Here is a 26,403-nt window from a genome sequence, read left to right as displayed (position 1 = left end):
TTATCAAATTGGCCTCATTATCTTTGTATCCTTTGTTGAAGAGTAGCCTCAGGAGCAGCAATGCACTACTGGGAACTAGTAGGCATATATGTGTATCTAGGTATGGTCATCAACAAAGGATATCAAGATGAAGCTTTTATAATAGAAATAAAAGGTTTTTTTAAGTTGCATAATCCATAATTCAAATCATGAAAGCTTAAAGGGCCATGATACCCACATTTTTTTCTTTCATGATTTAGAAAGAGAATGCATTTTTAAACATCTTTCTAATTTACTTCTATTATCTAATTTGTTTTATTCTCTTGATATTCTTTGCTGAAAAGCATATCTAGATATGCTCAGTAGCTGCTGATTGGTTGCTGCACATAGAAGTCTCATGTGATTGGCTCACCCATGTGCATTGCTTTTTCTTCAAATAAGGATATCTCAAAAATGAAGCAAAATAAATAATAGAAGTAAGTTGTAATGTTGTTTAAATTTGTATGTTCTATCTGAATCATGAAAGAAAGATTTTGGGTTTAGTGGCCCTTTAATTTGGACTTTCCCTTTAATATGGACAACAGAAAACAGAAAAGTCCTTTCCTTTTCTACTTATATACTAAGAACCATGTTGAATATAAATATTTTATTGTTTAACAAGTGTCATTAATAGAATGCAAGTACCATACAACACCTACAACAAACACTTTACACAAATAAGTTTTGAAAGAACTTCTCCTCAGTAACAATTGAGAGGTTAACTTAGATCAGCTAAACAATAAATCACACAAAAATATTTACACCAAAACAAAACAAAACAAAACAATAACTACTTCTACTGATAGAAACTGAAAAGATAATTTTTGACATAGAAAAAGTTATTCAGAATTTCTAGGCATATAAATGCTGTGAAAAATGTGAACAAGTATCACTACTTTTATCAGAAATGAAATCTATCATAAAAAGGTATACAAGCATAATGTACTTTATTGGGTGGGTTTCATCTCTCAGAGTCCATACTTGAAATGATAACTAATATTTTTTTTGCTTATTATTTCTTTAGATTTTATTCAGCAAAATTTGCGACAAAACTTTGTCTCCATTAGTTTACTGTGCTGTGAATGTTTTTGCTTTATGTCTGTAGCCATTGGTTACCTTACCAATAACAAGCTTAATTAAGTGGCGCGCTAATGTTAGTGGGTATGATATTGAAATATTGCGGTGCGGGTGTGCTAATTGGTGGGCGTATTACAAGTTGAAAGGAAAAAAACTTTCACTAGAGCCAGTCCAATTAAACCTGCATAGGGTTAGCATGACTGAAGACCTTGCATAAAGGGTTAGGCATAAAATCAAAGTTGCGCCAAACACAACATAAATACATTAAAATAATCAGTTACTCTCATATAAACACTAGCTGATAAAAATATGCATATAAATAAAAATATTTTAAATAACGGTTCAAAGGTATAGGCCATGAATTTGACTGCAAAGGGCTATACTATAAATATGTGTCTAAATAATAATGTTATAATAATATTTAATAATGTATTTTACTGTGTATTTACTGTTACTTATTTAGGGGAAATTGTTCTTTGTATTTTTAAATATATATTCCTTAACATATCTATATATATATATCTATACCTGTAAATATTCATATAAATATATAGGTATAGATATATATTTTACATTAACATTAATGTTCTTCACAAATAAAAACATTTTCTTTTATATTTAAAATAAAAATAAAATTTTCCTGTATGTGAAGAACACTGGGAATGTGAAATATTAACAACTCTTGTCACGTTAGCGTGCGAGTGATAAATGCTAGATTTTTTTCTTTGCTCTCGATTAAAGTGTATGGGGAGAAGTTAGCGTGGTCATGATATCTAAAGTCCTGAAGTTAGTGCGCATCAGGTTACACTTGTATGTAAAAGTTTTACTTTCAACTTGTAAAATGAGCTCTAGCTCACGAGCGTAAAATATTTACTTCTGGCATTGTTAACGCTTGAGCAAAATTGCTAAATAGCGCTCCACTTGTACATGGATACTGTTATCCACTACTCTAGAACTGTATATATGTATGCAAAACAGGTTTCTTTATGTCTATAGTGTTATCTGTATGTAGGGACCTTCACAATGGTTAAAAAGCCATTACTTAAATGAACAGTCAACACCAGAGTTTTTGTTGTTTACAAAGATACCTATTCCCCAGTTTTGCATAACCAACACAGTTATAACAATACACATTTTATCTTTGTGATTATCTTGTATCTAAGCATCTGCAAACTGACCCCTTATTTCAGTTCTTTTGACAGACCTGAAATTTAACCAATCAGTGCTGACTCCTAGGTAACTTTGCATGCGTGAGCTCAATGTTATCTATATGACACGCATGAACTAACTTCCTCTAGTGGTGAAAAACTGTCAAAATGCATTTAGATTAGAGGCGGCCTTCAAGGTTTAAGAAATTAGCATATGAGCCTACCTAGGTTTAGCTTTCAACTAAGAATACTGAGAGAACAATGCAAAATTAGTGATAAAAGTAAACTGGAAAGTTGTTTAAAATTACACACCCTATCTGACTCATGAAAGTTTATTTTGGAGTTGACTGTCCCTTTAATATTTTTTTATTACATTTTGAGATAGGTGGATAAAATAATCCTTTCACATTTCCTTCCATTTACATTACTAAATTATTAATTTCCCATTGCATATTTTATTCCCATTGGAACAGGCGGCATTTATTTAAGTGAGAATATTTATTACATCCCTGGAGATAGTGAAAGAGATTAGAGAAATGACCTTGAGGGATTAAACAGACTTCACCTGTAATCTATGGATTATTAGTGTCAGCCTAATTATAATAGCACAATGTTTCTTTTTACAAATACTTTACAAGAGTAAATGATGTTTAATCACAAGTTTTCCCATTCAAACACATCAGAATCAATTTAATAGAATCTCCAAAGATCTTATTATTCATAATGTGAAAAAGTGTTGTATGGAACAGTCTTAAGGTAATGTTTGTTTTAATTGTATCTTCAGTAAGTTACTGTTTCTTCTCTTTTAGCCGATCCTTGACTTTCTGAGGTTCAAGTTGGATCAGACGCAGAATTTCTTTATTATTCATGATACCGTTAATAAATTCACCCTCGGTCAGTTTATCTGAAAAAATAAATAAATAATTATTAAAGACAAAAAGTATTTGTTGGAAAATAAATGTATGGCAAGACGTGATTCTCCATATTTTAATTTTATTTAAAGTCTTAAACCTAGTTCGGCTCTTTGCCTGAAATCCATAATTGTAGTATCGCTATAACTGGACGTTAAAGTCCTTCTTTACATACGCAGTATAATTCAACAATTAAACACTACATTACAAAGAGCTGTATACAAATTAAAAGGTCTAAGATATTTTTTCCATACATACATATATATCTCTCTCTCTATTTATATATATATATATATATATTTATTAAATACATTTTTTGCTGTGCAAGGACATAACATTCGATCTCTTCCATATGCTCCTTCACTGTGGTTAATTGGGGTCAGAGACAGAGTGGACAAAACAAATAAAGTGCTTTGGAAAAGCTTTTTTTAACTTCTAATAAGAAAACAATTTTTGGAGCGCTATCTTTAGTGCAAGGCACATAAATGTCATTGCGTTTTCCTATATTTTCCATGGGCGGCGTTGAGCTTCAATGTCTGCTCGTATTACAAGTAGAAAGTAAATGCGATCACTCTAACGCAATCACATTTTACTCCCAAACTGTTTTAGAGTCTGGCATAGGAAACATTTGCACTAAACTACTCTATTAACCCCTAAACCATCTAACAACTAAACCTTCTAACCCCCCTAACCTAACACCCCTTAAGTTACCCCCCAAAAAACTAACCTTACCTTAAAAGATATTAAAAAAAAACTCAACCTTACCTGAGAATAAAAATAACCTAACATTACAAAAAAAAAAAAAATACCATTACAGAATTATTATTTTTTTAGCAAAAATAAAAAAAATAGGTAAGCCTTTTCTTAAACCCTACTTAAAAACACCCCAAAATAAAAACTATACTAATACTAAACTACAGCAATAACCCTTAAAATGTCCTTTTGTAGGGCATTGTCCTAAAGTGACTAACTCTTTTTAAATTAAAGAAATTCCCAAACCCTAAACTAAAAGTAACCCCCACCCCCCAAAAAAAGCTATTTAAAAAAAAAACTGCCCTGAAAATGGCAGTCGGTTGGGCATTGCTCTTAGAAGAGTGGTAAGCTCTTTTGTTGCATAAAATAAAAACCTAAAACAAAAACACAAAAAAATCCGAACACTAAACCCCAAAGATAGCACTCACCATAGTTGAATCCGGGCAGTGGCACTCCATCTTCATCACGGCGGTGATCCATTCTTATCCCAAAGATGATATTCTTATCCTGCTGGCGGCGGTCTACTTATCTTCATACTGGTGGTGCTCTTCTTATCTTCATCCTTCTTCTTATCAATTCCATCCTCAATGTCTTCTTCATGTTGTCACCAACAGCACACTGAATTGTGAATGCTATGTACCCCCTTTATATTGGGTACCCCTATATAAAGGGGGTACATCACATTCAAAATTCAGTGTGCGGTTGGTGACCACTTTAAGAGGACATCGGGGATGGAAGATAAGAAGATGGATGAAGATAAGAAGACCAACGCCGTGATGAAGTTAAGAAGACTGCTGCCGAAGACCACAGTCGGGATGAAGATAGACCATGGCCAGGTTTAAGATTGAGTGGTATGAAGAGGAAGCACCACTCCTTTTTTTGGGGGGAGCTTTAATTGTAGATTGGGGTTTGGGATTTTTTTAATTGAAAAAAGCTAAGTCACTTTAGAGTAATGTCCTAAAAAAGGCTATTGCTGTAGTTTAGTGTTAGTATAGGGATTTTATTTTGGGGTGTTTTTTTTATTTTTGTTTAAAAAAAATACTGTGATGGTAGTTTTTATTTTTCTGTAATGTTATTTTATTCTTCAGGTTAGGTTAGTTTTTTTTTTTTTTTTTTTAAGATAAGGTTAGGTTTTTCTTATTAAGTTATGGTTAGTTTTTTTTTCAGGTAAGTTTAGTTTTTTGAGGGGTAACTTAGGGGGTGTTAGGTTATGGGGTTAGCTGTTTAGGGGTTTAGATGTTAATGGGTATTTTTTAGTGGGGGTTATGCTTGCTACCTTTGTAGTCTCATCTGTCTCTATTAAACTATTTAATCACCTGATCTGGATTTTACACAATTGTTCTTAAGCCTTCTGTCCTTGGCTTTGCTTTATTTCCCACCTATCAGTCACACTCATATGCCATTATGGTTCTTTGGGTAATCTCTCTCCTATTTTTTTATTTTTAAAAAACTGAACTGTTTTCCCCATAGTAAAAAAATAGTCACTCCATCAATTTCTTTAACATTTAGCAATGTTGCATCTACTGCCTGGGAGTAATCAGGGAGCCAAACCTCATCTCAATATTCCCACCCATATTATATTTACAGATGATTAAACACTAAAAGATCAACAAAAATTCCCATTCACTTGTTCAAGGTCACTGTTTTTTTTTTTTGTTGGAAACTTATAACCTGTCTCTTCCTTCTACAATTCTCTATCAGCTCTGCTGTCTATCCTCACTCAATGAATGCCACAAACCAACATTTTCAATAATGCCGTAATGTCACATAATTAGCATATATCTTAGTGCCCTTAAAGCATTTACCATTTGATACCCACTCTCAAATCTCTCCACCTAGATTGTTCACAAATGACACCAGTAAGATTAAATGATAATGAAATAGTGTGTGTGCGTGTGTGAGCGTGTATGTGAGTGTTTGTGTTTTAATGTGTTTATATGTGTGTGCTTGTGTGTGTGTGTGTGTGAGTGAGCACATTGTACTTGAAAAAGAAATCATAAAATAAAGGGATATATTACCCAAAATGTTGAATTACTTGAAAGTGATGCAGCATTTTGTAAAAGATGAGTAGACAATATGCAGGTAGAGTTATTTTATTTCCATCCTCAGTGTAAAGAAGTTTACTATGAGATCTTGCAAGATCATGGTGAAATTCCACCAAATCTCAATAAGCTGATTGGCTGTTGTTTTTTTCCATAGAGAAAGAGAAACACTCTACCATGAACACACTTTCCTGACCTATATTAATCTGATTCCACCTAACAAGGTCAGTCCAGCCCTGAAATACCAGGCAATCCTCCTCTGAACAAGGAACTTGCCAACCCCAGATAATCATTTTGGCCTTCTTTGGGCCTTGTCAGTCATTAGCCTGCCCTATTCCTCTAAGCACATGTGGCAAGGAGTCTATGTCTGTTTTCCCTCCATGACCATTAGGGAGACTTCCCCAGGGTAATATTACAAATACATAATGAAATAGATGTACTCTACCAGGAACAAACAACAGCTCAATAGCTTGCTCTATGGCGAGTTGCCACCTAGGAGCAGCCTCTTGAAGAAACATTAAATTATTTTTATTGTTCTTAAGGGCCTCTGTTAGAATTCTTAAAGGGCGATGTTTTCCTTGCAAACAATGGGTCAGATTAAAAGTGAAGAATGTATCCAAGTTTACTCAAACTTGAAGCTTTCTACATTTAAGCCACTGATGCAAAAAGATTTATGTATGAGTATAAACAAAAGGGAAAATGTTTACAACATGGAGTGTGTTTTGAATCAGTGAACTTCAAATCAGGAATGAAGTATTTTGCCTTCTAGGTTTTGGTTATTTGGGAAACTTCTTTAGTAGTTTTAGATTTCATATTGAAGTTACAAACAGATGTATATATTATAATAAACATGGGTTAAATGTGGCTACTACTAGCACTCTATCTGCATTAATATTTCCTAATGGACAACTCTAAACACTAGGAAACACTATGAAAAAGAAGCTTGTGGTTTATCACCGCATTCTTCATCAAAACCTAGTTCTCCACACTAAACATAAGAAACCACTAAGGTTGCAAATTCCCACTGAATTCTCTATCAGCGCATAATAGGGAACTCTAAACATAAGGACCCTGGTCAAATACCTAGGGTGGGTGGTCACTTGGGGGATTACAAGATGAACTCTATTTCACTGACATGATCTAGCCAGGGCCGGAATTACATCTCAGGTGCCTGTAGGCACAAAAACCTTAGGCGCCCCCCCCCCCCCCGTCCCCTCACAAAAAAAGTGAAAAAAAGAGGAAATTTTTTTATTGTTATTATTTAACTCACATTATTTATCCCAAATGTTTTCTTTCAGGATTCAGATAGAGCATGCAATTTTAATCAACTTTCTAATTTACTTCTATTTGTCTCTGTTCTCTTGCTATCTTTATTTAAAAAGCAGAAATGTAAAGCTTAGCAGCCGGTCCATTTTAGGTTAAGCACCCTGGATAGTGTTTGCTTATTGGTGGCTACATTTAGCTCCTAAGCTTTACATTCCTGCTTTTTAAATAAAGACAGCAAAAAAACAATTGATAATATGAGTAAATTAGAAAGTTACGTAAAATTGTTGCTTTATCATAATCATTAAAGGAAAATTTGGGTTTAGTATCCCTTTAAGTTCTTAACTCAAGTGAATACTCATTAATACTTAGGGCAGCCTGCAGTGACTATGCAATTTTCCATGAACGTCTAAAAGAATACTGTAGTTTGTTCTCATAGGGTCAATTAATAATTTACACTAGATAAAGCCGTGTAGTTTTAATGTGCTATCTCACACAACACACAGACATGTTGTTACATACAATATACCTCAGAATACTGCAAAAGATATAAAGATATACTGTAATTTCATAAAACGTTATAAAAGAGACCAAGGTTGTTATTAAAAATTAGGCATGCAGGGTTGTGCATTTAGATGTGACCAGGCATAAATCACATAGGCCTAGATTTGGAGTTTGGCGGTAGCCGTGAAAACCAGCGTTAGAGGCTCCTAACGCTGGTTTTAGGCTACCTCCGGTATTTGGAGTCAGTCAAAAAAGGGTCTAACGCTCACTTTTCAGCCGCGACTTTTCCATACCGCAGATCCCCTTACGTAAATTGCGTATCCTATCTTTTCAATGGGATTTTTCTAACTCCGGTATTTAGAGTCGTGTCTGAAGTGAGCGTTAGAATTCTAACGACAAAACTCCAGCCGCAGAAAAAAGTCAGTAGTTAAGAGCTTTCTGGGCTAATGCCGGTTCATAAAGCTCTTAACTACTGTGCTCTAAAGTACACTAACACCCATAAACTACCTATGTACCCCTAAACCGAGGCCCCCCCACATCGCCGCCACTCGATTAAAATTTTTTAACCCCTAATCTGCCGACCGCCACCTACGTTATCCTTATATACCCCTAATCTGCTGCCCCTAACACTGCCGACCCCTATATTATATTTATTAACCCCTAACCTGCCCCCCAAAACGTCGCCGCCAGCTACCTACAATAATTAACCCCTAATCTGCCGACCGCAAAGCGCCGCTACTTAAGTTATCCTTATGTACCCCTAATCTGCTGCCCCTAACACTGCCGACCCCTATATTATATTTATTAACCCCTAATCTGCCCCCCTCAACGTCGCCTCCACCTGCCTACACTTTTTAACCCCTAATCTGCCGAGCGGACCGCACCGCTACTATAATAAAGTTATTAACCCCTAATCCGCCTCACTAACCCTATAATAAATAGTATTAACCCCTAATCTGCCCTCCCTAACATCGCCGACACCTAACTTCAATTATTAACCCCTAATCTGCCGACCGGAGCTCACCGCTATTCTAATAAATGTATTAACCCCTAAAGCTAAGTCTAACCCTAACACTAACACCCCCCTAACTTAAATATAATTTAAATCTAGCGAAATTAATTAACTCTTATTAAATAAATTATTCCTATTTAAAGCTAAATACTTACCTGTAAAATAAATCCTAATATAGCTACAATATAAATTATAATTATATTATAGCTATTTTAGGATTAATATTTATTTTACAGGTAACTTTATATTTATTTTAACCAGGTACAATAGCTATTAAATAGTTAAGAACTATTTAATAGCTAAAATAGTTAAAATAATTACAAAATTACCTGTAAAATAAATCCTAACCTAAGTTACAATTAAACCTAACACTATACTATCATTAAATTAATTAAATAAAATACCTACAATTACCTACAATTAAACCTAACACTACACTATCAATAAATTAATTAAATACAATACCTACAAATAACTACAATGAAATAAACTAAAGTACAGGGAGTGCAGAATTATTAGGCAAGTTGTATTTTTGAGGATTAATTTTATTATTGAACAACAACCATGTTCTCAATGAACCCCAAAAACTCATTAATATCAAAGCTGAATATTTTTGGAAGTAGTTTTTAGTTTGTTTTTAGTTTTAGCTATTTTAGGGGAATATCTGTGTGTGCAGGTGACTATTACTGTGCATAATTATTAGGCAACTTAACAAAAAACAAATATATACCCATTTCAATTATTTATTTTTACCAGTGAAACCAATATAACATCTCAACATTCACAAATATACATTTCTGACATTCAAAAACAAAACAAAAACAAATCAGTGACCAATATAGCCACCTTTCTTTGCAAGGACACTCAAAAGCCTGCCATCCATGGATTCTGTCAGTGTTTTGATCTGTTCACCATCAACATTGCGTGCAGCAGCAACCACAGCCTCCCAGGCACTGTTCAGAGAGGTGTACTGTTTTCCCTCCTTGTAAATCTCACATTTGATGATGGACCACAGGTTCTCAATGGGGTTCAGATCAGGTGAACAAGGAGGCCATGTCATTAGATTTTCTTCTTTCTTTCCAGCCACGCTGTGGAGTACTTGGACGCGTGTGATGGAGCATTGTCCTGCATGAAAATCATGTTTTTCTTGAAGGATGCAGACTTCTTCCTGTACCACCGCTTGAAGAAGGTGTCTTCCAAAAACTAGCAGTAGGACTGGGAGTTGAGCTTGACTCCATCCTCAACCCGAAAAGGCCCCACAAGCTCATCTTTGATGATACCGGCCCAAACCAGTACTCCACCTCCACCTTGCTGGCGTCTGAGTCGGACTGGAGCTCTCTGCCCTTTACCAATCCAGCCACGGGCCCATCCATCTGGCCCATCAAGACTCACTCTCATTTCATCAGTCCATAAAACCTTAGAAAAATCAGTCTTGAGATATTTCTTGGCCCAGTCTTGACGTTTCAGCTTGTGTGTCTTGTTCAGTGGTGGTCGTCTTTCAGCCTTTCTTACCTTGGCCATGTCTCTGAGTATTGCACACCTTGTGCTTTTGAGCACTCCAGTGATGTTGCAGCTCTGAAATATGGCCAAACTGGTGGCAAGTGGCATCTTGGCAGCTGCACGCTTGACTTTTCTCAGTTCATGGGCAGTTATTTTGCGCCTTGGTTTTTCCACACGATTCTTGCGACCCTGTTGACTATTTTGAATAAAACGCTTGATTGTTCGATGATCACGCTTCAGAAGCTTTGCAATTTTAAGAGTGCTGCATCCCTCTGCAAGATTTCTCACTATTTTTGACTTTTCTGAGCCTGTCAAGTCCTTTTTTTGACCCATTTTGCCAAAGGAAAGGAAGTTGCCTAATAATTATGCACACCTGATATAGGGTGTTAATGTCATTAGACCACACCCCTTCTCATTAAAGAGATGCACATCACCTAATATGCTTAATTGGTAGTAGGCTTTCGAGCCTATACAGCTTGGAGTAAGACAACATGCATAAAGAGGATGACGTGGTCAAAATACTCATTTACCTAATAATTCTGCACTCCCTGTACAAAAAATAAAAAAGAACTGTTACAAAAAATAAAAAAATATTTACAAACATAAGAAAAATATTACAACAATTTTAAACTAATTACTCCTACTCTAAGCCCCCTAATAAAATAACAAAGCCCCCCAAAATATAAAATGCCCTACCCTATTCTAAATTACTAAAGTTCAAAGCTCTTTTACCTTACCAGCCCTGAACAGGGCCCTTTGCGGGGCATGCCCCAAGAAGTTCAGCTCTTTTGCCTGTAAAAAAAAACATACAATACCCCCCCCCAACATTACAACCCACCACCCACATACCCCTAATCTAACCCAAACCCCCCTTAAATAAACCTAACACTAAGCCCCTGAAGATCATCCTACCTTGTCTTCACCTCACCGGGTATCACTGATCGGTCCTGGCTCCAAAATCTTCATCCAACCCAAGCGGGGGCTGGCGATCCTTCATCCGGTGGCTGAAGAGGTCCAGAAGAGGCTCCAAAGTCTTCATCCTATCCGGGAAGAAGAGTAGATCCGGACCGGCAACCATCATCTTCCAAGCGGCATCTTCTATCTTCATCCGATGAGGACCGGCTCCATCCTGAAGACCTCCACCGCGGACCCATCTTCATCCGTCGACGTCCAACTGAAGAATGACGGTTCCTTTAAGGGACGTCATCCAAGATGGCGTCCCTCAAATTCCGATTGGCTGATAGGATTCTATCAGCCAATCGGAATTAAGGTAGGAATATTCTGATTGGCTGATGGAATCAGCCAATCAGAATCAAGTTCAATCCGATTGGCTGATCCAAGGAACCATCATTCTTCAGTTGGACGTCGCCGGATGAAGATGGTTCCGCGGTGGAGGTCTTCAGGATGGAGCCGGTCCTCATCAGATGAAGATAGAAGATGCCGCTTGGACGATGATGGTTGCCGGTCCGGATCTACTCTTCTTCCCGGATAGGATGAAGACTTTGGAGCCTCTTCTGGACCCCTTCAGCCACCGGATGATGGATCGCCAGCCGCCGCTTGGGTTGGATGAAGATTTTGGAGCAAGGACCGATCGGTGATACCCGGTGAGGTGAAGACAAGGTAGGATGATCTTCAGGGGCTTAGTGTTAGGTTTATTTAAGGGGGGTTTGGGTTAGATTAGGGGTATGTGGGTGGTGGGTTGTAATGTTGGGGGGGGTATTGTATGTTTTTTTTTACAGGCAAAAGAGCTGAACTTCTTGGGGCATGCCCCGCAAATGGCCCTGTTCAGGGCTGGTAAGGTAAAAGAGCTTTGAACTTTAGTAATTTAGAATAGGGTAGGGCATTTTTTATTTTGGGGGTCTTTGTTATTTTATTAGGGGGCTTACAGTAGGTGTAATTAGTTTAAAATTGTTGTAATATTTTTCTTATGTTTGTAAATATTTTTTTATTTTTTGTAACAGTTCTTTTTTATTTTTTGTACTTTAGTTAGTTTATTTCATTGTATTTATTTGTAGATATTGTATTTAATTAATGTATTGATAGTGTAGTGTTAGGTTTAGTTGTAGGTAATTGTAGGTATTTTATTTAATTAATTTAATGATACTATAGTGTTAGGTTTAATTGTAACTTAGGTTAGGATTTATTTTACAGGTAATTTTGTAATTATTTTAACTATTTTAGCTATTAAATAGTTCTTAACTATTTAATAGCTATTGTACCTGGTTAAAATAAATACAAAGTTACCTGTAAAATAAATATTAATCCTAAAATAACTATAATATAATTATAATTTATATTGTAGCTATATTAGGATTTATTTTACAGGTAAGTATTTAGCTTTAAATAGGAATAATTTATTTAATAAGAGTTAATTAATTTCGTTAGATTTATATTATATTTAAGTTAGGGGGGTGTTAGTGTTAGGGTTAGACTTAGCTTTAGGGGTTAATACATTTATTAGAATAGTGGTGAGCTCTGGTTGGCAGATTAGGGGTTAATAATTGAAGTTAGGTGTCGGCGATGTTAGGGAGGGCAGATTAGGGGTTAATACTATTTATTATAGGGTTAGTGAGGCGGATTAGGGGTTAATAACTTTATTATAGTAGCGGTGCGGTCCGCTCGGCGGATTAGGGGTTAATAAGTGTAGGCAGGTGGAGGCGACGTTGAGGGGGGCAGATTAGGGGTTAATAAATATAATATAGGGGTCGGCGGTGTTAGGGGCAGCAGATTAGGGGTACATAAGGATAACGTAGGTGGTGGTCGGCAGATTAGGGGTTAAAAAAATTAATCGAGTGGCGGCGATGTGGGGGGGCCTCGGTTTAGGGGTACATAGGTAGTTTATGGGTGTTAGTGTACTTTAGAGTACAGTAGTTAAGAGCTTTATGAACCGGCATTAGCCCAGAAAGCTCTTAACTACTGACTTTTTTCTGCGGCTGGAGTTTTGTCGTTAGATTTCTAACGCTCACTTCAGACACGACTCTAAATACCGGAGTTAGAAAAATCCCATTGAACGCAATTGACATAAGGGGATCTGCGGTATGGAAAAGTCGCGGCTGAAAAGTGAGCGTTAGACCCTTTTTTGAGTGACTCCAAATACCAGAGGTAGCCTAAAACCAGCGTTAGGAGCCTCTAACGTTGGTTTTCACGGCTACCGCTAAACTCCAAATCTAGGCCATAATTCACTGCAAAATACCTTTGATATACTCAAAGTTGTCCAGTTCTGTACAACGGATATCAGGTGCATATGCATAAATGGATTAATAACTGCAACCTATATACACAATGTACTGCAGAGTATGCAATAAAAAGCCCTGTGTTTTTTTTTGTTGTTGGAACTATAGCTTATAAGTTATTATAAAAAATTTCTACATATGATTACAGGTAGCCCTCAGTTTACGCCAGGGTTAGGTTCCAGAAGGAATGGTTGTAAATCAAAACTGTTGTAAATTGAAACCCAGTTTATAATGTAAGTCAAAGGGAAGTGAGGGAGATAGGTTCCAGGCCCCTCTCAAAATTGTCATAATAACACCTAATACATTATTTTTAAAGCTTTGAAATGAAGACTTTAATTGCTAAACAACATTATAAACTTAATAAAATAATCACAAAACACAGAATATATAATTAAACTAAGTTAAATGAACAAAAACATTTGCTAAACAGCATTATAAGCCTAATAAAATAATCACACAACACAGACTTCACTTGCATTTTTCTGCAAACAGTTCTTTCTATGCATTCCAATCTGGACTGATTTGTAGACAGGAAGATCTTGTTCCTTTGAAATCTGCTCGATAGCTCAGGTCTGGTTAAACTGATTAATTTCAGCTTGCTTAGCTTTGCTGCAACACAAGCGGACAGCTCCACCTACTGGCTATTTTAATAAATGCACTGCTTATCAATGCTTTTCAATAGCAGTCACATGACTGGAAAAAAAGGTTGTTATTCTGAGACAGTGTAAATTGAACCGTTGTAAAACAAGGGCCACCTGTACTTATATTCGAGTGCAGCTGGTGGAGATTTATTGTGTAACAAATTCTCCATGTTGTTGGTTTATTTAATATATTAACTCCAATACTCCATGTTTTTATATATGTGTTTGATTCGTGACTTTCTGATCTAACTTGATATGTTAGCTAGTATTTGTGACTGCAGTATACATTTCTAATAAGTGAGCATTGGCTATTTACTGAGGTTAAAATTGTGTTATAACAACTCATTAAGCAGCTACTATAACAGTCAACAGAGTCACTGTCAGACAGCGCTTGGTCACTCACTCAGGCAGGCGACAGGCTCCGACAGCAGGCAAAGCAACTTCAAGCCAGGAATGAGCACTCTGTCAGCTCACTTGACTTCACTTTCCCGCTCATACTCGGAGGTCGAGTGAGGCAGCCGGCATCACGTGACGAGGGCATGATGCCGGCGCTGCCCGACCCACCCCAAACAACCCACAATCAGTGGCGATGGTGCGCGTGTGCAGCGCCGACCACGGGCGGCACAGCGGCACTCACTGACTGAAGTCTGAGACCTCAGAGTGAGACGGAGTCAAGGACTAGTAGAGAGTGACTGGACAGTCTACTGACTGGAAAGGTTGGAGTCAGGGTGGGAGGGACAGACAGCCTAGGACAAGACAATGTAATGTACTAACTAAACTTACTACTACGTACTGTACAACAAAATACTACTGCTACGTAAATCCAGCCCGGGATCTAGCCCAATAGTTTTCATTATTTTCAGAAATGTGAAATCCAGATGTTCGTCTAGCAATATCCACTGACTCAGTTAAAGCATCAGTGGTTGTTTCTGTGCCAGTAAAATAAATATTGGTTCAAAACAATTCTAGATTGAAATCTAGGCCAGTGTTGACAACACATTTAGGGCTAGATTATGAGGGCTATCATTTGAGCACAAGCAATATTGGGTTTTTGAGGCCAGGAGCGCAATTATGATTTACGCTAGAGTGATTACCTTGGAGGCCTGGTTAAATGTTGAGTGACAAAAAAGTTGTACAAAACACATAAAAAATACATTTAACAGTACAGTTACACTCATAATATTACTGTCTGATAAAAAATATTTTAAAAAAAATACATTAAAAGTTTTAAAGGCTCAAAGATATGAGGTCTTATGTGTAAAAAAAAGGCAAGTAAAGGGCTTTAACATAGACATACATACATTTACATGTCTAAAGATGTATATGTATATATATATATATATATATATATATATATATATATATATATATATATTTATATGTGTTTGTGTGTACATATGTATTTATAGGTATATATGCATTTACAGACATATATAAACACATAAATACATATATATTAGTGCATAAGAGCCCTTTTCAGTAATGTATATGAAAACATGAAAAAGCATATTTATGCAATTTTCATATTTATTAAAGTGTTAGACTGTGTATTTACTGTACATATTTCACATTCCATAGGGCAATATATTCTGTGTATTTTTAAATAGATATTCCTATATATATATATATATATATATATATATATATATATATATATATATATATATATATATATATATATATATATATATATACTGTATATATCTGTAGATACCTATACCTATATATATATATATATATATGTATAACTCATTGTGTAGTTCATTAACAAATCTAGACAGGCCCAGAGGCTTGTTTTCCCACAGAAAACCTCTGAATTACATTGTTTCCAATGCAGCAAAGGATTCTGGGTAAGATATGCAAATTAAGTACACAATAACACACCTTTTTACTTCAGTCTGCTTTTCAGCAGGTTCCCTTTATGCCAAAGTATCGCTGTTCACACAGCTTATAAACTTAGCTAGGGTTAGTGCAGTGATTCATAACCATCCCGGTGGCTAAACCATCCCAGTGGCTAGCTAAACTTAGCTAGGGTTAGTGCAGTGATTCATAACCATCCCAGTGGGATGGTTATGAATCACTGCACTAACCCTAGCTAAGTTTATAAGCTGTGTGAACAGCGATGCTTTGGCATAAAGGGAACCTGCTGAAAAGCAGACTGAAGTAAAAAGGTGTGTTATTGTGTACTTAATTTGCATATCTTACCCAGAATCCTTTGCTGCATTGGAAACAATGTAATTCAGAGGTTTTCTGTGGGAAAACAAGCCTCTGGGCCTGTCTAGATTTGTTAATGAACTACACAATGAGTTATTTTTTATATATTTTGTGCGTAGTGGAGGATTTTAAACTCGCCTTTTATCTCCCCCTAATTTAAAATGTTGTTATATATATATATATAATCCAAAATCCCTCAGATATATATTTAAATATCTCTTTAGGAATAAATAGAACATTTTCTGCTATGTACAGAACAATAGATTATGAAATATTCAATATTATCTTCTTTTGCTTTTAAATAACCACAATCACGTGGGGTTTTTTTCAACTTTTTTGACTCCTTTGAAGTCAATGGGGGAATGCGGTTTTGCGTTTGAGACCTCTACCGCAACTTTGCAAACACAAGAATGCAAACTTTTTACTTTCAACTCGTAATATGAATGTGAATATCTCACTTAACAGACATTTTACTTTCAACACGTAATACGAGTGTGAATCTCTAAGCACAAAAACATTTCTTCCAGCTCCACTAGTAATCTAGCCCTTAGCTAGTTATAATTCAATACACTAATTACTTCAATGGGTAATGATATGATAGTCTGTTTATACCATATGTGGATAAAATTGCATTGTTAAATTATCCAGTAGTATAATAAACATAATTAAAATTTACCACAATCCTTTTTGCCAAAGTAATCCCATATTTTATTAGTTCTTTTCTCCGGTGTATTTTCATCTTCTTTCAGCGACTTCTGGTCTTCTGTGGGAATCATTTTGAATATTGCCTGAAAAGAAACAAAGAGATATTATTACAATATTAACTAGAGAATTAATCACATTACAAAAGCTGGCAGATGCATTTAATAATATTTTACAATGGGTACAAAATAAAGTATAAAACACTTCTGTTTTGGAATTTGGATAAGTATTTAATAAAACAGACATGGAAAACGGCGAATCATAGAGACAATCATGATATCATTTTCCTTTTGTCTTTTTTTTCTTTTTGTCTGTTTGACCTAATTTTTCAAACCAGGGTGACTCCCCTAGCAATAAGCATGTAACTAAGTCTATTTTAATTTCCCTATAAGCACAGCCATGCAGTCATAATTTATTGTATATCCATTACTTTAGTATATACAATAGGGCTGATATTGTATAAAACGGTTTAAACTTTAAGCACACTTTAAAGGGACAGGAAACCTACACATACACTTTTAAATAACTTTCCAATTTACTTCTATTATCAAATTTGCTTCATTCTCTTGTTATCCTTTGCTGAAGAAACAACATTGCAGTACTGGCAGCTAGATGAACACATCTAGTTAGCCAATCACAAGAGACAAATGTGTGCAAGCACCAATCAGCAGTTAGCTACCACAAATGAAGGATATTTGCAAATTCCTTTCCAACAAGGGATACCAAGAGAACAAAGCACATTTAAAAACAGAACTGAATTTAAGTGTCTTAAAATTACATGCGCTGAAGTTTAATTTTGACTTTTCTATCCCTTTAATTATAAAGATAATATAAAACACAATTTATGCTTACCTGATAAATTTATGTCTCTTGTGGTGTATCCAGTCCACGGATCATCCATTACTTGTAGGATATTCTCATTCCCAACAGGAAGTTGCAAGAGGACACCCACAACAGAGCTGTTATATAGCTCCTCCCCTAACTGCCATATCCAGTCATTCGACCGAAAACACGCAGAGAAAGGAGAAACCATAGGGTGCAGTGGTGACTGTAGTTTAAATGAAAAAAATTACCTGACTTAAAATGACAGGGCGGGCCGTGGACTGGATACACCACAAGAGAAATAAATTTATCAGGTAAGCATAAATTGTGTTTTCTCTTGTAAGGTGTATCCAGTCCACGGATCATCCATTACTTGTGGGATACCAATACCAAAGCTAAAGTACACGGATGAAGGGAGGGACAAGGCAGGTACTTAAATGGAAGGTACCACTGCCTGTAAAACCTTTCTCCCCAAAATAGCCTCCGAAGAAACAAAAGTATCAAATTTGTAGAATTTTGAAAAAGTATGAAGCGAAGACCAAGTCACCGCCTTGCAAATCTGTTCAACAGAAGCCTCATTTTTAAAGGCCCAAGTGGAAGCCACAGCTCTAGTAGAATGAGCTGTAATCCTTTTTGGAGGCTGCTGTCCAGCAGTCTCATAGGCTAAGCGGATTATACTTCTTAGCCAAAAAGAAAGAGAGGTTGCCAAAGCCTTTTGACCTCTCCTCTGTCCAGAGTAGACAACAAACAAAGCAGATGTTTGCCAAAAATCTTTAGTAGTTTGTAAGTAAAACTTCAAAGCACGAACCATGTCCAGATTGTGTAATAGACGTTCCTTCTTTGAAGAAGGATTAGGACACAAGGATGGAACAACAATCTCTTGATTGATATTCTTGTTAGATACCACCTTAGGTAAAAACCAAGGTTTGGTACGCAGGACTACCTTATCCGAATGGAAAATCAGATAAGGAGAATCACATTGTAAGGCAGATAACTCGGAGACTCTACGAGCCGAGGAAATAGCTACCAAAAAAAGAACTTTCCAAGATAAAAGTTTGATATCTATGGAATGAAAAGGTTCAAAAGGAACTCCTTGAAGAACCTTAAGAACCAAGTTTAAGCTCCATGGCGGAGCAACCGGTTTAAACACAGGCTTGATTCTAACTAAAGCCTGACAAAAAGCCTGAACATCTGGAACATCTGCCAGACGCTTGTGCAAAAGAATAGACAGAGCAGAAATCTGTCTCTTTAAGGAACTAGCTGACAATCCTTTTTCCAAACCTTCTTGGAGAAAGGATAATATCCTGGGAATCCTGTCTTTACTCCATGAGTAACCCTTGGATTCACACCAATAAAGATATTTACGCCATATCTTATGATAAATTTTCCTGGTGACAGGCTTTCGTGCCTATATTAAGGTATCAATGACTGACTCGGAGAAGCCACGCTTTGATAAAATCAAGCGTTCAATCTCCATGCAGTCAGTCTCAGAGAAATTAGATTTGGATGGTGGAAAGGACCCTGAAGAAGAAGGTCCTGTCTCAGAGGTAGAGTCCATGGTGGAAAGGATGACATGTCCACTAGATCTGCATACCAGGTCCTGCGTGGCCACGCAGGCGCTATTAAAATCACTGATGCTCTCTCCTGCCTGATCTTGGCAATCAGTCGAGGGAGCAGAGGAAACGGTGGAAACACATAAGCAAGGTTGAAAGACCAGGGCGTTGCTAGAGCATCTATCAGCATCGCCTTGGGACCCCTGGACCTGGATCCATAACAAGGAAGCTTGGCGTTCTGTCGAGATGCCATGAGATCCAGTTCTGGTTTGCCCCAACGATGAATCAATTGTGCAAACACCTCCGGATGGAGTTCCCACTCCCCCGGATGAAAAGTCTGTCGACTTAGAAAATCCGCCTCCCAGTTCTCTACACCTGGGATATGGATAGCTGATAGGTGGAAAGAGTGAATCTCTGCCCAATGAATTATTCTTGAGACTTCTAACATCGCTAAGGAACTTCTTGTTCCCCCTTGATGATTGATGTAAGCCACAGTCGTGATGTGGTCCGACTGAAATCTGATGTACCTCAGAGTTGCTAACTGAGGCCAAGCCTAAAGAGCATTGAATATCGCTCTCAGTTCCAGAATATTTATTGGAAGAAGTGTCTCCTCCTGAGTCCACGATCCTGCCTGCGAAAGGTCATACCTTTGGACAGATGGACCCGAGATAGCCACCAGAGAAGAGAATCTCTGGTCTCTTGATCCAGATTTAGTTGAGGGGACAAATCTGTGTAATCCCCGATCCACTGACTGAGCATGCATAGTTGCAGCGGTCTGAGATGTAAGCGTGCAAACGGCACTATGTCCATTGCCGCTACCATTAAGCCGATTACTTCCATGCACTGAGCCACCGAAGGGCGCGGAATGGAATGAAGAACATGGCAGGAATTTAGAAGCTTTGATAACCTGGACTCCGTCAGGTAAATTTTCATTTCTACAGAATCTATCAGAGTCCCTAGGAAGGAAACTCGCGTGAGTGGGGATAGAGAACTCTTTTCCTCGTTCACTTTCCACCCATGCGACCTCAGAAATGCCAGTACTAAGTCCGTATGAGACTTGGCAATTTGGAAGTTTGACGCCTGTATCAGGATGTCGTCTAAATAAGGGGCCACTGATATACCCCGCGGCCTTAAGACCGCCAGAAGCGACCCTAGAACCTTCATGAAGATTCTTGGGGCTGTAGCTAATCCAAAAGGAAGAGCTACGAACTGGTAATGCCTGTCCAGAAAGGCAAACCTGAGAAACCGATGATGATCTTTGTGTATCGGAATGTGAAGATAAGCATCCTTTAGATCCACTGTAGTGTATATTGACCCTCCTGGATCATAGGTAGGATGGTACGAATAGTTTCCATCTTGAATGATGGAACTCTGAGAAATTTGTTTAAGATCTTTAGATCCAAAATTGGTCTGAAGGTTCCCTCTTTTTTAGGAACCACAAACAGATTTGAGTAAAAACCCTGTCCCTGTTCCTCCTTTGGAACTGGATGGATCACTATCATAACTAGGAGGTCTTGTACACAGTGTAAGAATGCCTCTCTCTTTATCTGGTTTGCAGATAATTGTGAAAGGTGAAATCTCCCTTTTGGGGGGGAAGCTTTGAAGTCCAGAAGATATCCCTGGGATATATTTTTTTTTTACCACACTCCCACTTACTACCTCCATGCGTGTTGAGAGTTGCAAGAGAATGACTGGATATGGCAGTTAGGGGAGGAGCTATATAACAGCTCTGCTGTGGGTGTCCTCTTGCAACTTCCTGTTTGGAATGAGAATATCCCACAAGTAATGGATGATCCGTGGACTGGATACACCTTACAAGAGAAATATGCAGTGAGAATTATTTATTAATATTAATAGAACATTTCCTGCTATGTGAAGAGCATTTGAATGTGAAATATTTCACGTCGGGTTAGTGCACTTGAGAAAACGCAAATGGGTTAGCACTTGAGTATGGGTGATTTTTTTTTTCACTTTTGGTGCTCCATTGGAGTATATGGGGGAATACATTCTGATTTTTGTGTGCTGCGTGTTAGCGAAAACTTTTTACTTTTAACTGGTAATTTGAGCACAACCTGAATAATTTGTTCTCCAATTTAGCCTTTAATTGGCTCTAATTGTCCTCCCATAATAATTAAAATCCTTGTGGCTGATTTATCAAGCTCCGTATGATATCAAGACCGCTGCTCCATAACTTGTCTGCCTGCTCTGAGGCCACGGACAGAAATCAACCCGATCGAATACGATTGGGTTGATTGACACCCCCTGCTAGGGGGCGGCATTGCACCAGCAGTTCACAAGAACTGCTGGTGCAATGATAAATGCAGACAGCATATGCTGTCGGGATTTATCGATGTGTGGTGGACATGATACGCTACATCGTGTCATGTCCGCTCACACATTAATAAATATTCCTCCTAAAGTCGAACCTGCACCCTCTATATTAAATATCCGGCTTGCTCTGCCAGACTTTGTCCAAGCGCATCTGTTTAAACATTTTTACACCCTACACTTTAATTCCTAGGCTCATTTCTCCCCAAAGTCATATCTCAGTAGTACACAAATTGCTTCCTAAACAAGTGTTATCTTTTTTGGGGGGGATTTTGCTCATTTTTACCACATCCATTATCATTTTCTAAGGACCATTAAATACAGTAGATTTGCATAACTGACAAATTCATAATAAAAAACAATGCAATAAAACTTCCATTTTCTGTTCCGCTGTATCATGTGACAGCCATCAGCCAATCACAAAGCATATACTGTGCACTTTTGCACATGCTGTCATGCACCCTGTACTCCAGGCCTCACGCTGAATGGACAGCAATACGCTGTCCGCATTTAACATTGCACATGCTACTTAACTAGCGCTTCAGGCTTGCTCACGAAACCTGAAATTTTGGGGCTCCTAAGCTGCTATCACAGCTTGATAAATGGAGCCCAATAAGTTGTTTGTAAATATACCTAAAGTGCCTGCATCCGACATTTGTTCAATAGAGCCCTAAGTGTCTTGTAAAACTAGGGACCCCTTAATGTGAGTAATTGCTCTTTTAGGTTCATTTTTGTACATGAAATAAACTGTTTCTGTTAAGTGAAACCACAACCCATTCAATTGGGTGGAGCTCATATGGAAAGCAGAGTGTGTTATATTATTTGTCTATATATGTATGAATAAAGTCATCCTTATCTCTCACTATATACTCAAAGACTAATACTTAAAGCCTGATAATTCAAAAAAGCTTTCTGGTCTGGCAGGATTATTTAACAAGTCTTGACAGTGCTGTGAGGCCCCTCAAAGAAATTTAGAAAAGCTAATTTTAGCTTGAGAGTTTTTATTTTGCTATCCTGGATTCTGATTGTGAAGGAGAGACACATTACCATATAATCATCAAAAAAATCCACCAAAGATTTTCTTGATATATGATACATGATTATAAATACATCCTACCTTCTACATTATCTGAACTTCCACCATTGAGCTAAGATAGAAAACCACTTTTGTTAAATTTAAAACCCCTTTTTTAAAGCACTTGAAACAATGATCATTGCTACATATGCAGTGACATAGCCCGGGAGCACTAGCACCCCATCATAATAGCTGTTCCACCCCCATGCCCCCACTCCACCCCGATGCCCCCACAAATAAGATCACCCCTGATTTTCCCAACACCACTCTGACCTGGCTCTTTACAATCCTGTCAATGTCACGCCCATTTTTGCCCATGACACGCCCAGTCACACCTGTTCCATTTTGGTCCTGTCTGCAAAATGCCATTAGTCTAATAGGAAGTGTCCCCTCCCTTATATACTTTGGTGCAATGCTACTGTTTCTATAGCAACACACTCCCAGTAAGCTTAACTTACAACAATCATATTTTTTAGCAAATCTATAGCTAATTTGTCTGATTTTAATTCAACTTATTTTTGTTTTAAGTGAGGCATGACTGTGGTTCCTGATCTGTGGCAGTTTTTCTTTATAAGCCAATGAGCAATAGGTAATTAGGTATCAGTTTTGCAGACACGTGCATAAAGGCCTAGATTATAAGTGGAGCGTATACATTTCAGTGCTATTCGCATTAACATTGTTTGAGCGCAATCAATAGCGATTCTATTTTTACAAGTTTTTATTTTTAATGCTGGAGCATTAGTCTAGGGCACTAATGACTGTATGTCGGATAGCGCAGTTGTGCGCTAAATCCTTCACATAAGATATTTTTATAGGGACGCACACTAAAATTCATGTTTGATATTGCTTGAGCGCTAAGCCAATAGTGCTGTGTGCTATACTGTTATTACAAATGGCTACTTCTAACCACAATGTTTGTTTTCTTCCTGTATCTGCAGCTCTATTTAACCCTTTCCTGATGGGGTTAAAGTGTCTACATCGGAACAACTGTTCCAATTTAGACAAATTGAAATCACGATCGCGAGATTTCAATTATTGGATCGGGTCTGGGGGGGCGTCCCTATAACCCTTGGAATGCCCTCCAGACCGTGATCAAATCTGAGAAGCGCAGTAGGCTTCAGGACAGCCGTTGGCTATGACGTTCTATTCCGTCATAACGGCTTTAAAGCCCAGTGTAATTATGACAGAATAGAACGGCATAACGGCGTTAAAAGGTTAAAGTCGCTTTAACCCAATACAGAAGCCAGTTGCTAAAGCTCTGCATAGCTTTACTGGGTGCCACCATCTTGGTACAGAGGTATTGTTGCGTTTAGTGACAGGAGCAGTGCAATTTCACAGATCAGTGACATTGCTGGCAATTTCACTGCTGTACCTTGGACTTTGGATTATCTTTCACAAAAGAACAAAATCTCACTTTAATTGTATATGGACAGTTATACAAATGATATCTAGCTGTATAACATTTCAAATGCCTTCTCTATTAAAGAGACATAAAGGGACAGAAAAGTGCCATCTTACTATGTGCTTAGCCCCTGCAAAGTTATTAAATACATAGGTTAAGTCAATGACAAGCAAATCACTACTGAGACGTATCTGAAGACATCTGCTGAGCCAATATAAGAGACAATTGTATGAAGCCACCAGATAGCAACCAGTAATGCATTGCAGCTGCTGAGGACCTGTACAAATGCTTTTTAACCAAGTAACAAACAAGAACAAAGTAAATTTTATAATTGAAGTGAATTTAAAAGTGTCTTAAAATAGCATGTTCTATCTGAAACGTGAGTTTGATTTTGACTTTCCCGTCTCTTTAAACACTAAGGCCTAGATTTGGAGTTCGGTGGTAGCCGTCAAAACCAGCGTTAGAGGCTCCTAACGCTGGTTTTGGCCGCCCGCTGGTATTTGGAGTCAGTGATTAAAGGGTCTAACGCTCACTTTTCAGCCGCGACTTTTCCATACCGCAGATCCCCCTACGCCATTTGCGTAGCCTATCTTTTCAATGGGATCTTTCTAACGCTGGTATTTAGAGTCGTTTCTGAAGTGAGCGTTAGAGCTCTAACGACAAGATTCCAGCCGCCTGAAAATAGCAGGAGTTAAGAGCTTTCTGGCTAACGCCGGTTCATAAAGCTCTTAACTACTGTACCCTAAAGTACACTAACACCCATAAACTACCTATGTACCCCTAAACCGAGGTCCCCCCACACCGCCGCCACTCGATTAAAATTTTTAACCCCTAATCTGCCGACCGCCACCTACGTTATACTTATGTACCCCTAATCTGCTGCCCCTAACCCCGCCGACCCCTGTATTACATTTATTAACCCCTAACCTGCCCCCCACAACGTCGCCGCCAGCTACTTAAAATAATTAACCCCTAATCTTCCGACCGCAAAGCGCCGCCACCTACGTTATCCCTATGTACCCCTAATCTGCTACCCCTAACACCGCCGACCCCTATATTATATTTATTAACCCCTAATCTGCCCCCCCTCAACGTCGCCGACACCTGCCTACACTTATTAACCCCTAATCTGCCGAGCGGACCTGAGCGCTACTATAATAAAGTTATTAACCCCTAACCCGCCTCACTAACCCTATCATAAATAGTATTAACCCCTAATCTGCCCTCCCTAACATCGCCAACACCTAACTTCAATTATTAACCCCTAATCTGATGACCGGAGCTCACCGCTATTCTAATAAATGGATTAACCCCTAAAGCTAAGTCTAACCCTAATACTAACACCCCCTTAAGTTAAATATAATTTAAATCTAACGAAATAAATTAACTCTTATTAAATAACTTATTCCTATTTAAAGATAAATACTTACCTGTAAAATAAATCCTAATATAGCTACAATATAAATTATAATTATATTATAGCTATTTTAGGATTAATATTTATTTTACAGGCAACTTTGTAATTATTTTAACCAGGTACAATAGCTATTAAATAGTTAAGAACTATTTAATAGTTACCTAGTTAAAATAATAACAAATTTACCTGTAAAATAAATCCTAACCTAAGATATAATTAAACCTAACACTACACTATCAATAAAATAATTAAATAAACTACCTACAATTACCTACAATTAACCTAACACTACACTATCAATAAATTAATTAAACACAATTGCTACAAATAAATACAATTAAATAAACTAGCTAAAGTACAAAAAATAAAAAAGAACTAAGTTACAAAAAATAATAAAATATTTACAAACATAAGAAAAATATTACAACAATTTTAAACTAATTACACCTACTCTAAGCCCCCTAATAAAATAACAAAGCCCCCCAAAATAAAAAATTCCCTACCCTATTCTAAATTAAAAAAGTTACAAGCTCTTTTACCTTACCAGCCCTGAACAGGGCCCTTTGCGGGGCATGCCCCAAGAAAATCAGCTCTTTTGCCTGTAAAAAAAAAAACATACAATACCCCCCCAACATTACAACCCACCACCCACATACCCCTAATCTAACCCAAACCCCCCTTAAATAAACCTAACACTAAGCCCCTGAAGATCTTCCTACCTTGTCTTCACCATACCAGGTTCACCGATCCGTCCTGGCTCCAACATCTTCATCCAACCCAAGCGGGGG

The 26,403-nt window shown here is 37.4% G+C and overlaps 1 protein-coding gene across 1 annotated transcript in view; it reads right to left on the bottom strand.

Annotated features, from left to right (window-relative positions):
• Positions 1–3,031: 3,031 nt before the first annotated feature.
• The window catches only part of RCVRN (recoverin), a 30,868-nt gene continuing 7,496 nt past the window's right edge, over positions 3,032–26,403 (bottom strand). The window contains exons 2-3 of the mRNA XM_053696586.1: positions 16,993–17,104; positions 3,032–3,147 (exon numbers count right to left, since the gene is read on the bottom strand). Of these exons, the coding sequence (XP_053552561.1) occupies positions 3,032–3,147; positions 16,993–17,104 (228 nt within the window). The remainder of the gene's footprint in view (positions 3,148–16,992; positions 17,105–26,403) is intronic.

The sequence above is a fragment of the Bombina bombina genome, chromosome 1, assembly GCF_027579735.1.
Source record: "Bombina bombina isolate aBomBom1 chromosome 1, aBomBom1.pri, whole genome shotgun sequence".
In the NCBI taxonomy this organism is placed as follows: Eukaryota; Metazoa; Chordata; class Amphibia; order Anura; family Bombinatoridae; genus Bombina; species Bombina bombina.
This window is presented reverse-complemented; position numbering and strand designations above follow the sequence as displayed.